Raw genomic sequence first — 11,242 nt, 5'->3', positions numbered from 1 at the left:
TGCATCTTTGCAGTGATATCGATTAATTTAAAATAGCGAAATCAGAAACCATTTAAATATTAAGATAGTTTAAAGCAAATATATATAATTAGTTTTCTGGAATAAATAACAATTTTTTATACTCAAAACGGGCCGATAATCTGGCGACATTGAACTGCTGCCATAAAGCGTTTCCAACATTTTGCATGGAATATAAATATGACATTTACATAGGCTGCACCAGCAGAAATAACTCCTCCTTCAAGAAGTTGACATCAGATGCGACTGGAGTTGGAATTGATGGTACCGAAAACAGTAAAACTATGTTTGGGATCAATCTGAGCACAAGAGAGGAGAAACATATTATTTACAAAATTAGTAAATGATGAGAGTGAATATACGCACTTGCAGTCATATAAAGTCTTTTCCATGTCTTCCTCACTGAATTTGCCGTCGCTGGCGGACACCAAATTAAACTCAAGTGACTCATCAGCTAGGCAAGATTGCACAAACTCAAATATATCGGATATCTTTTCATATACATTAAAGGTACCCTGTGTGGTATAGATAAATATTAATTAAATATATATACATATATATAGACAGTAAAGGGCCTTTGGATAGCTCACCTGAATATAGAGACCATTAGGAAATTTGACTCTTATCAGAGCATAGCGATACATGCGCAAGGTGCGCTGCTCTTCCCGTTCCCTCATGGCCTTGGTCTTCAGTATCTGTGAGCTTTCAATTGCCTCGGCGCGCATCTGTTGCTCCCGCTTAATTTCTTCTGGTGAGATGCGATAGAAGTCATCCGGCAGGACAACGCGACGAGCCTGCGATGGCAGCAACACTTTAATATTGCGATCCAGCTCTAGCTGTATGGGCTCAGAGTTCTTCAAGGCATCCAACAGCGTGGCTAGATCCAAACCCGGTTCCATCTGGTCGCTTGACCACACGAGAAAGGGCTCACCATCGAGCTCCACCTCATTGAATCCAGCTGCATGCAACACATCCAAAGCGCCATCCACATAGCGCACCTTATCACTGAAGATCTTGTTGGACATGCGAATCTTACAAAATTTCTCCTCGTTCGGATGCTGAATGATATTCTCCAGATATTTGGTGAGCGTAGCAATACAATCGTCTGCCCGTTCCTTGACATTGCAATTTTGTATTATCAAACAAGCGGTCAGGCCGCGTTCGAACTCCAGCTGTTGATAGAGGAACTCCTTGATTTTCTGCTTCCATGCCTGCTTGGGCAGCACTTCGTCGCTTATTAGAGGACAGCGAAAGAACACGCCCTGGCAAGCCAAGTTTCGATTCTCTTGAGCTGAAGAGCTGGCGCTGGCAGAGCCAGTATTAGAGGAACAGGACAACTCCTGTTTCTGTTTGCGCTCTGCTTCCAATTCCCGCTTCGCCTGCGCCTTAATGGCAGCCAGCGACGTATTGAAATCCCTCGAGTCCTTGCGCTCGATACGTGAAAGTGCCGCGTTTGCTGCAGCGCGTGCCTCATTGCTCAGCTCGTGGCGCCGAGGTGGGACATAAGCATCCTTGTCGCGCTTTGACGAGCTGCTCGACGGTGCTTCGGGCTTTGGCTCATTCAACTTATGACCCTGACCCATGCCGCCGCCTAATCGCATCTGCAAAGGGAACAGATTTTAGTATACGATTTGAATATTAATTTAAGGTTTACCTTGAAGGCGGCCTCCTCCTTCTTTTTGGAAAAGAATCGCTTGATTTTTGACATGATCTTAAATTCTGGGTGAATGCTCCTTCGGCAACTTCAATTTGGCTACAGATAATTTGAGCTCTTCAATTTCCTTTAAAGTGCCTAAGAAAGAAATTCGCCGAAAATTTAACGATTTATTTGCTACTATCCATACATAAATTGATATATATATAAATTCATATGTATTCATTAACAATCGTACTCACTCGGCCTGACAAACTTTTCAGTGATCACACGACCGTAAACGCCCCACGCCCACGCAATTAGCACACCTGTCCCCAGTAATAGTATTAACAGCACCTTCAGCAACGTTGCCTGTAATGCTGTAAACTCAACGGGACTTTGCCACTGCCAATGCCAGTCGGCAGCGAGGTTGATCAATTCGCTGTAAAATTGGACAACAGCTTGTAGAGCGACGCTAGAAAAGTGTTCAACTTGTTGGGCGAAAGCCTGTAGGGTTGAGTTCAGGGTGTTCACATATATCTCATAACTCATTGGCCTGGCCGAAAGACACTTTTAGCTTAAGTATTTAAGTACTGACGTGTTTTTTCTTTGTTTTGAACTACTTTGTTTACGTTTTACGAATTTTTTTCCGAGCACACAAAAAAATGATTCGCAGCTGTCTGACGACGGTTCAATAATTAATCGTTCTATTCGATTGGGCGATAGCTTGTATATATTCACTTAACTTGCTGCACTCTTGCTGTTAAGCTCGAAATGGAGCTGTTAAAGTTTTCGATTCACAACTAGTCGATAGTTGACCGCGGTATTTAAATTTGAGCAGTCAATTTTAATTTGTATATAAATTGTTTAGGCTTGTGTTGTATAAACGCACACATGCGACAAGATAATAGAGATAAATGTATTTGCTTTTGTTTTTTGTTTAAGTTGAAGTTTGTTTACTAAGTTCACGAAAAGTTAAGCACCTTAGTCAATAAAACATTGCTCTATTCGATTGGGAAATAATTAACATGTAATTTTGCTTTAACAGCACGCTGTTACTGTTGCAACATTAAAGTAGCCGATAGTTGCGCGCGATATTTGAATTTACATTTAGACCATTTTGGCATAACAATTTACATACTGATTAATTGCCGCTGGGCGCTGACCCCATTTAATAGGGCTCTTTATTTATTGATTTTCTGATTTTTTTGTTGACTGTTCTACTTCCTTTCATAAACATAAACAACTGGCTGTCCTTAAGCGGAGCAACAGGTCTTAATCCAGGTTGCTTGCGTAATTGTTTTGCCAATACTGACACGCCCCATATTGTTGCAGCTGTGTGCATTCTGACAGCACATCCTTGTTGCGGTTACCTGTTTCTTGCCTGTGGCAACGTGTACCAACAGCATAATTGAATGATTTTTGGCCATTTCGGCAAGTGCTTTGCGCTTTGCTTCCTGTAATTTTAGGTGATTTTGCACGCATCATCTTTTCTTTTCATTTTCTGCAGCAGCAGGAGCAGGAGCAGGAGCATCTGTATGATTGATTTTTGATATGTTGCCATTCCTGAGCACGTTTATGAGTAGCATGAGTATGTGTGTGTGTGTGTAAGTGTGTGTGTGTGTGTATGTGACATGTGTGTGTGTGCAGCTCTTCGCTTGAGCGCCTTGGCGCTGGAGTTCAACAGCCCAGCCGAAACATGAGCATTGCATAGAAAAATCTGCCCAGACGTTTAGCTAGTCAAGAGCAACAGCAGCAGCAGCATGCATGGCTTATGGCTTCCGTATGCCCAGCTCGCTCCACTGACTGCGACCACGAGACCCCAACGCCCAAGTCAACAAACAGCCAGGCAGACAGCGCGACAGACACAGTCATAGATATACATAGATACAGAGCCACAAGCACCGATACAGATACGCAAACTCTAATTCCATTCGGCTTGCCCATGTTTATTTGTGCTAGCTCATTTTGCTCTGCGAGAATGTCGACGACTTATAATACGAGCAGCGTGCACAATTTTCTACACCTCTATTTTTTCTGTTGTTCATTCTTCCTCTTCTTTAAAGATCATAATTATGGTATCGGAGTGACGCCAAGCTTTTGCTATTATATTCCATCACAAAACACGCGATATGTTCTCACTGCGCTGGCACTTTTTATATTAATGCCATTTTTTTTTTTTGCTTTATTTTTTGTTTTTTTGCTCAATTAACATTCCTGGCATGTTTTGCAGTCTTGACCAGTCTTAAAGGCATTTCAGCCGCCTGCAATTGCAATTGTTGTTATCACAGGCCATGCGCCGAACCTGAAAAACTAGTTTCCTGCACAGATAGATATATATATACATGTATTTATATATATATCTATTTTTTTTTTTAGTTAGTTGTGTCTGCAAATGCTGTGGCTCGGCTAATGCCAAGTAAAAGCTGGCTCGCTTCTTCGTTTTCACCCTGTTTGGCCAACTTTTGACTGACTTTGACTTTGTTCAAAGTCAAGGCTTTATTTAGTTTATGCTGCTTTCAATTGATATTGCGTTCCCTCATTAAAATTTATGCGCGCAGGAAACGGAAGCACAGCAGACGTCGTCATCATCGCCGTCGTCGTCGTCGTCGTCGTCGCTGTCGTCTTCTTTGGCAGACAAGGCGCAGACAATGTCACAAACAGTTGCTAGTTGCCAGTTGCCTTCGGTCTAGCTCCATTCCTGGCCATCTCGCTTGGCTATGCAGCCGGCATTCCCAAAGACCAGCGCAGAGCCTCCGCGATTGTCACTCAAAATTGTAAATGCCTCAGGCGGCAGCCGCAACGAAATCAAAATTGAAAGTGTTGACACGCCCACACAGCGCACACTGTAATATATGTTTGATAGTTGTCATCGTGCACTATCTCTATCTGTGACTGCTCTTCTCTCTCTGTCTCTCTCTCTCCCTCTATATGCACCTGTGTTGATCAATGCACGCCTGTCCATCAGCATAATTGAGCTGAAAGGCTTATTTATGACAGCGCTGCGTGGAGGGTTGAAGGAATCTATAATCTCCATAAAATAAATAGCTAATTTATAGACAATATAAGGGGAAAGTAAAGAGAAGACTCTAAAATGACAACTGCATAAAAAATAGTAATTAATAAATTAACTAAATGCATTTTTATTATATTTTTTTGTGTATAAATAATTTATATATATATTTTAATAAATATAATAATAAATATATTGGTTTTTAAAGAATTTTACTCTTATTTTTAATTGTCTTAGAATTAAAATGTTATGACAATGATTTTGATCAAATATTTATATGTATCTGCTGAATTTTTGTTTTTAATTTTATAAATATTTATATGATAGATTATATGATAGATCTACACAAAAATGTCTTAAATTCCATTTGTTATCTTTATATTAAAAGTCAAACAAAAAAACCTCTAATTATTCTCAAATAATACTTGCTATAAATAGTTTATCTGATCTGCTTTTGATCGTAAAACTGAACTTGTTCTCTTAATAGTAGCTCAAGATATTGGAATAGATTTGTCTAAATTAAGAAAATGAACCCTGATTATATCTATATATCATATCAGCCAATCAGCTACAATCTTCTACAACTAACTTAAGTCAATGCACAAACGCAGCTTAGTCAACTCTTAACTTAGCCTGTCTCCTTCTCTCTCTCTCTCTCTCTCTCTCTCTCTCTCTCTCTCTCTCTCTCTCTCTCTCTCTCTCTCTCTCTCTCTCCCTCTCTCTCTCTTTCCTTGTCACTCTCTAAGTAACCTCAACCCCGCATTTCACACACATGTTATTAAATTACAAGAATTTATTTATTGCTCTCAAAGCCACTGACAAAGCAGAGCAGCCAAAATTTATGGCGAGAGGGGAGCAAAATGATGCGAGAGGGGAGCTACAAGAGTTTCTTAACACTTGACTACATCGAGTCGCAGCGTTCCATTTGTTCCCATGAACTTGAGATGTGGCAATCAGTTCACTCTTTTATGCAGAATGCCTCTAGCCCACTCACTCACTTTGCCCTCTCTCTCCCTCTCTCTCGCTCACACACAAATGACTGTGACAGTTTAGTGGCCTCTCTGCCTGTCTCTCTCTCTCGCTCTAACTGCCGCCCTCTCTCTTTCGGTTGCTTTGTCTTTGTCGCATTTTCTTGAGCAGCATTTCACACAGCTTTTGGCTTTTCCCTTCTCATGGCAATCACTGGGAGCTCCAAGCGTGGGCGTGAGAAACCCACTGAACTTCAAGTGCTTTTAATGCTTATGCTTTTTGGGGTGGGAGCTGCATCTAATATAACCGGATGTTGTCAAATGTGGCCACGCCCCCCAACTACTGCTGCTGCTGCTGCTGCTGCTTCGTGGTGGTCCCCGCTGCGTTTAATGAAAATGAACTAATTAATTCCCTAGTCTCTAGTTTCTCTCCCCAAAGACCGCCCGAAGCTCGAATTTAATTTTTTATAATTCTTTTTTCCCATATTTCATCAATCGACTGGAGTCGGCCTGAACTTTTAGTGTTAATGACATGCCACACAGCGCGTCATCTAGGTTTTTATCCAAGCCGGACTCTAAGCATTCTTTATGGCATCCGTCGTCAAACTGAGTCACCAAATGGGACAGGGACAAATGTACCGCCAGACGGACGGACAGTTAGATATAACTAAGATAGCTTTTATCGTGCCCGTGGGCTTGTCCATTTTCATTCTTTACATTTTCTTGCCGTCTCAAATTTCCCAGCTTCGATCAATTCATATGTTAATGCCACACAGGGCATGTTCCAACATTTCACTGAAAAACAACAACAACAACAACAACAACAAACTCCAAATAAACAAACAAAACACGAGCCGCGGAACAAGTGGCTCTTTGGAGGCAGCTTCCAAGCGGGCGTTCGATTTGATGTGTGAGTGAATGAGTGTGAAAGAGAAAGACAGAGAGAGAGAGAGAGAAATAGAGACAGAGAGAGAGACAGAGAGAGAGAGACAGAGTGCATGTGTGTGGGACAGGGCTCTTCTATGTGTTCTCTCCTTAAATATACCGCGTAAATATTGGCAATTGCGGTTAGCTGGGCAAATAGTTGATTTAACAGTTAGACGAGAAGTACTGAAAGGGAGCTAGCTATATATTCAGAGTCTAAGAGCTGGAGCTACGAGTGTATGACTATTTTTATTGCATGAAAGTCTATCAATTTCAGATTGCTGAAGTTAGAAAGTTTGAATGTAAAGCTGAATTGATTTATTGCAACTGAAATGAGCTCGCTATCTCTGTCTCTCTCGCTCTCTCTCTCTCTCTCGAACTATTTTTCTCTTCTGGATTTTCCCATTTTTTCTGTCTCACTCACTTCTCTCATACTCCATCGATGTTTGTCCAACCCTATGTCTATCTGTTTCGGTAGTTCTCTCTGTCTCTCTCTTTTTCTCTCTGCACATTTTCTCGTTGTTCGCTTTGTAGCTTCGCCTATCTGTCTCGCTTTTTATCTTTTCCTAGCTGCCTCTCTATTACTTTTACAAGTAAATTGATTATTGCCCCTCTCCCTCTCTCAATCTCCAGCTATCTATTTAACACACTCCCTATCTTTCTTTCTCTCACTCTATCTCTCTCGCTCTCTCTATCGTTCGCCTATCACTCTCTCTCTCTCTCTCTATCCCTCTTTCTTTCACTATGACTCCCTATTTCTAACTCCCTCTCCTTATTTAGCACTTTCCAACTACCTACAGGGTATCTGACAGCCGTTCAGCCGTCTCAGCAGCCCGCACTACTCCTCTTCCATTTTCAACTTGTATTTTTTCATATTTGTTGATTCATTTCATATGTTTACCCCGTCGATTGCAGAGTTCGTGGGAAATATCGCGCGCCCATTCCCCTGTTTTCCTTCGTTTTGCTGCCAATGAACTAATTAAAGAGGCGGCTGCCCCCGAAGAGTTTCAATTGCACAATCGTAACCCCCGCGCTATTGGGCCCCAAATGCTTGTGGGTCTCGTTTGTTGATGTTTCGTTTAGCGTCTGGTGTTATTTCTGCTTCGGGTCAGAACTTGATTAACAAGAAACTCGAAACACTTGAGCCTGGCCCATTGGATGTCGAGCGAGCAACAAAATTTTGGTTAAGTCATTTCCTTTGCCATAGAAAAGTTAATTTTTGTTTTTTGGCTGCCGGAAAATGGGTGAAAAGTCATTTCGAGTAAATTGGCAAAATCTGTAGCTCAGAATTGTAGCTCTTCATCATCATGATGATGACGACTGTTGTTGTTGTTGTTGTTGTAGCTTGGAGGGAAACGTCGTTGGTTCCCACTTCCGTTTGGTTGGTTGGTTAGATTTTTTTATTTTTTTTATTGTTTTTCGCACCTTGGCTTCCGTTTTGGACTTCGGGTCGCCCCGGCGGATATTCTACTTTACATAAGCGGCATTTCCTACAAAAATTTTCCCGGTCTTTGAGCTCAGTTTATTCGCCTTTGTTTTGCTAAACGCATTCGCATCGCTTGATTGATGGTTCGATCGGGGGAAATTAAAACAACAGACACAGCCACGGACACAGACAGACGGACAGACATTTCACAAATCACATTTGTACATTTTCACATTCCATTAAGAAAATTACAAGCGGAAAAACTAGACGGAAATATACTCATTGTGATAGATCGGCCATCAGATAGACCGTAATGCACAAACCAATCAGCAGAAACAGAGCTTTGAAGAACTCCACTGTGACTAGAGGAGACAGGAAGGAGGTTAGGATGGAGGGAAAGGGCACATGAGGGAATTGCTCTAATTATGAACTCATGTCAATTTACGCACCAAACGTCTCTACTGCGATGATCGGCAGTGTGATCCGAGATCCCCGCCTTTTGGGCCTCCTTTTGGGTCTGGGGCGACGATATAGCTGCCTGGTGGGATTATCATGAATAGGAACATCGATGACGGGCATTGGGTGTGTGACCTCGAGCTCCTTGTTAAAGCACTTTTGGGTGCTTTGTCCCCATCGCACCTTCTTCTTCACGGCCATACCCCCATCGGCAGCCATCTGTGTGCGGAACGAGGGCTCCCCGGACGCCTGATTCGTGATGGCAGAGAACTGCGGCACGACTGCCAACTCGTTGTTGTTCCATATTTGGGTATTTTGGCCCCAATGCGACATTTTCCCGGACTTGCTCCGTTCGGCAATCAACGTGCGAAAGTTTGTCTGAGAACGGTGCATCAGCTCCTCGGCCTCCCGCTGCCGGTCGGCGTACGCCTGCGGCATGATGCTCTCGTCCAGGGCCTGGACAATGGCCCTCTCCACCACCAACTTTTGATTGCATTCAGGCACAAAAGCCGATACCGAGATCTTCGATAAGCAGGTCATGTATACGGCACTGGTTGACTTGTATATTTTTACGGGCATAATGCTACGAAATAGGACGAAATAGGTAATCAATTGAAAGGAATACTGTGCGCAGGGTGCTCACCTCTTTAAAATGCTGCGTTTAGCTGGCATTTTGGATTTTGATTAAAAAATTATTGTAAAAAAATAGAAAGACGAAACGAAATAAAAAACAGCTTAAAATAGACATAAAAATTTAATAAAAAATGGTATCTAAAACAAAGTGTTTCCCAACTGCCTACTATGGGAAGCAGGGCTATCAGCTGTCAAAGATTGTATTAGGTAACCTCTGGATCAGTTCCAACTGTTAAACTGTGGACTAGTGGATGCAATCCTTATAGACCACAGGCACTGTAGATCCCTTAGCGACAATAAACCCTATGAACCTTATAGATCGCTTAGATGTTATGGGAATCTGATATTATCGACTCTATGGACTCTGTAAACATTTGCTTTAACGTCTATAAAAAAAAAAAAAAAAAATAAATATTTTATACAGCTCTTCTCTTTACTTAGGTGCTTCTACTCTCATCACTTGTATCAATATTTTTGCTGCTTACAAAATTTCGTTGCGTCAGCTGTGTAATGTGTGGCATGCGGCATGCGGCAAGCAGCATGCAGCATGTGGCATGTGGCAGGTCGTGGCCGTCGCTTCTTCACGACATCTGTTTCATATTACAAGGTAGCCGCACAAAGGTAAAGTACTTGCCCCCGTTGCTGTTGTTGTTGTTGTTGTCGGTGGTTGGCCCATTTGTCTCACTTCCTTTACCTTTCGGACTGGCGCACAAACAACATCCCGGATGCCAAACTAAAGAGAGAATTAAAAAAACAGAAAAATACACACACACACACACACACACACACAGACATCTGGACGGACAGACAAATTTATAAAACTGCACTAAATGCAAAGTTCCAAAGTTACAACAGCAGCAGCCACATACAGGAAGAGCCGACGTATCTGTATCTATGATTGTGCATGTATCTGTATCTGTATCTGTATCTGTTGCTATTCATTCATAGAGCAAACCCAACTGAAGCGGATGCACGGGCGGATGAAGCGCTTGAATCAGCAACTAGCTCTCTATACCTAGCGCTACCTAGCTCTATCTCCCTTACTCCCACTATACCTCTCTCTCTTTCTGCCTTCTTCTCTCTTTCTATGGTATAGTTCTCTTTTTTTGTGGGTTCTATTTGGCTGATTATCATGAGTAGTTATTGTTGTTGTCATAATTGTGCAAAAATAAGAGGAAATAGAAGCAACTGAGATTGCTCTAGTTTTAAGTGACCGACTAACAGATATCCCAGAGCAATGTTGGGGGTTTTTAAAATACTTTAACCAGTTTCTGATCTTAAGTTTGTGATCTTAAGGAAGTGCTCAGACTGACAGAAGCACAGTAGAAGAAGTTCAGCCATATAGGCTGACATATGTAGCTCAAGTTGTATTACCAGAAAACCAATACCCTATTTTACGACTTTCCCCAAGCCCATGTAAAACCTAGCTAGCCAACCTTTTGATTTGCTTCAACCAAATATCATTTGCTTCACAATTAGCAGCAAAGTCTAGACTACTTCGGCCTCCAGCTCTCTCTCTCTCTCCATCTCTCTTTGCATACAAATAAATCACGGTCTGTCTGGTCTAAAAATAAAGACTCATGGGTGTTCTGCCGAATGTTAACATTAACTTCTCGGCCAACAATAACAAAGAGTTTATTGCACTTCCATTGAGAAACGATACGAGTTTTGTTCAGCTCTTTCCTTAATGATGTGCTAATGGGGCAAGATGTCAATGCGCCTCTTTACTACCTACATATAGTTCTATACATACATATATATACATAGTTCCATTTTAAATTGTGAGAGACATAAACAGCACATGAAAAACTGAACTCAAATGCAACAACTTGTGCCCATTCAAAAATTGTTTAGAGAAAGTCAAGTCAAAGATTAGGAAAGAATACGCTGGGAATTTATGCACATCAAGTTATCCAAAAAGGGAGAGGAAATGAAAGAGCGAGAGAGAGAGAGAGATAATTCTGTACAGCAATTGGCTTAATCTCTTTTAAATACTTTAAGTGGAAGCTTAATCTTCTATAAATACTTTCTGCATATCAGTTGTAGTCCGGAACTGGAAACGTTGAAGGTTTTTCTTTTGAAATACTTTTTGCAGCTTTTTTTTTATACCTAGCCACTTATCGGAATTTCTTTGATAAGACTTATCTGGGGCTTACTGCCAGACGGAATAC

The 11,242-nt window shown here is 41.6% G+C and overlaps 3 protein-coding genes across 3 annotated transcripts; all 3 read right to left on the bottom strand.

Annotated features, from left to right (window-relative positions):
* Positions 1-59: 59 nt before the first annotated feature.
* Positions 60-1,810, bottom strand: Gint3 (GDI interacting protein 3). Its single transcript, XM_018105353.2, has 4 exons — positions 1,673-1,810; positions 609-1,619; positions 385-533; positions 60-317 (listed from the first exon to the last, which is right to left on the bottom strand). The coding sequence occupies exons 1-4, from the start codon at positions 1,724-1,726 to the stop codon at positions 206-208; spliced, it is 1,326 nt and encodes a 441-aa protein (XP_017960842.1). The 5' UTR covers positions 1,727-1,810; the 3' UTR covers positions 60-205.
* On the bottom strand, positions 1,673-2,371 carry LOC108654212 (uncharacterized). Its single transcript, XM_018105356.3, has 2 exons — positions 1,915-2,371; positions 1,673-1,810 (listed from the first exon to the last, which is right to left on the bottom strand). Exons 1-2 carry the CDS (start codon positions 2,201-2,203, stop codon positions 1,731-1,733), a joined length of 369 nt encoding a protein of 122 aa, XP_017960845.1. The 5' UTR covers positions 2,204-2,371; the 3' UTR covers positions 1,673-1,730.
* Positions 2,372-8,186: 5,815 nt separating this feature from the next.
* Positions 8,187-9,219, bottom strand: LOC108652746 (uncharacterized). Its single transcript, XM_018102942.3, has 3 exons — positions 9,082-9,219; positions 8,432-9,021; positions 8,187-8,344 (listed from the first exon to the last, which is right to left on the bottom strand). The coding sequence occupies exons 1-3, from the start codon at positions 9,108-9,110 to the stop codon at positions 8,262-8,264; spliced, it is 702 nt and encodes a 233-aa protein (XP_017958431.1). The 5' UTR covers positions 9,111-9,219; the 3' UTR covers positions 8,187-8,261.
* Between the last annotated feature and the right edge of the window lie 2,023 nt (positions 9,220-11,242).

The sequence above is a fragment of the Drosophila navojoa genome, chromosome 5 (genome assembly GCF_054131105.1).
Source record: "Drosophila navojoa isolate 15081-1374.11 chromosome 5, UAZ_NAV_1.0, whole genome shotgun sequence".
NCBI classification, from domain to species: Eukaryota; Metazoa; Arthropoda; class Insecta; order Diptera; family Drosophilidae; genus Drosophila; species Drosophila navojoa.
This window is presented reverse-complemented; position numbering and strand designations above follow the sequence as displayed.

Excerpts from the sequence above, each read along its gene's own strand:
- Gint3 (XM_018105353.2), bottom strand. The coding sequence starts at position 1,726 with ATGTCAAAAATCAAGCGATTCTTTTCCAAAAAGAAGGAGGAGGCCGCC. Across the intron at positions 1,620-1,672 it reads AGGAGGAGGCCGCCTTCAAG|ATGCGATTAGGCGGCGGCAT; the intron begins GTAAACCTTAAA and ends TTCCCTTTGCAG. Across the intron at positions 534-608 it reads CTAATGGTCTCTATATTCAG|GGTACCTTTAATGTATATGA; the intron begins GTGAGCTATCCA and ends TATACCACACAG.
- LOC108654212 (XM_018105356.3), bottom strand. The coding sequence starts at position 2,203 with ATGAGTTATGAGATATATGTGAACACCCTGAACTCAACCCTACAGGCT. Across the intron at positions 1,811-1,914 it reads TGAAAAGTTTGTCAGGCCGA|GCACTTTAAAGGAAATTGAA; the intron begins GTGAGTACGATT and ends TTTCTTTCTTAG.
- LOC108652746 (XM_018102942.3), bottom strand. The coding sequence starts at position 9,110 with ATGCCAGCTAAACGCAGCATTTTAAAGAG. Across the intron at positions 9,022-9,081 it reads AAACGCAGCATTTTAAAGAG|CATTATGCCCGTAAAAATAT; the intron begins GTGAGCACCCTG and ends CCTATTTCGTAG. Across the intron at positions 8,345-8,431 it reads CATCGCAGTAGAGACGTTTG|TCACAGTGGAGTTCTTCAAA; the intron begins GTGCGTAAATTG and ends TGTCTCCTCTAG.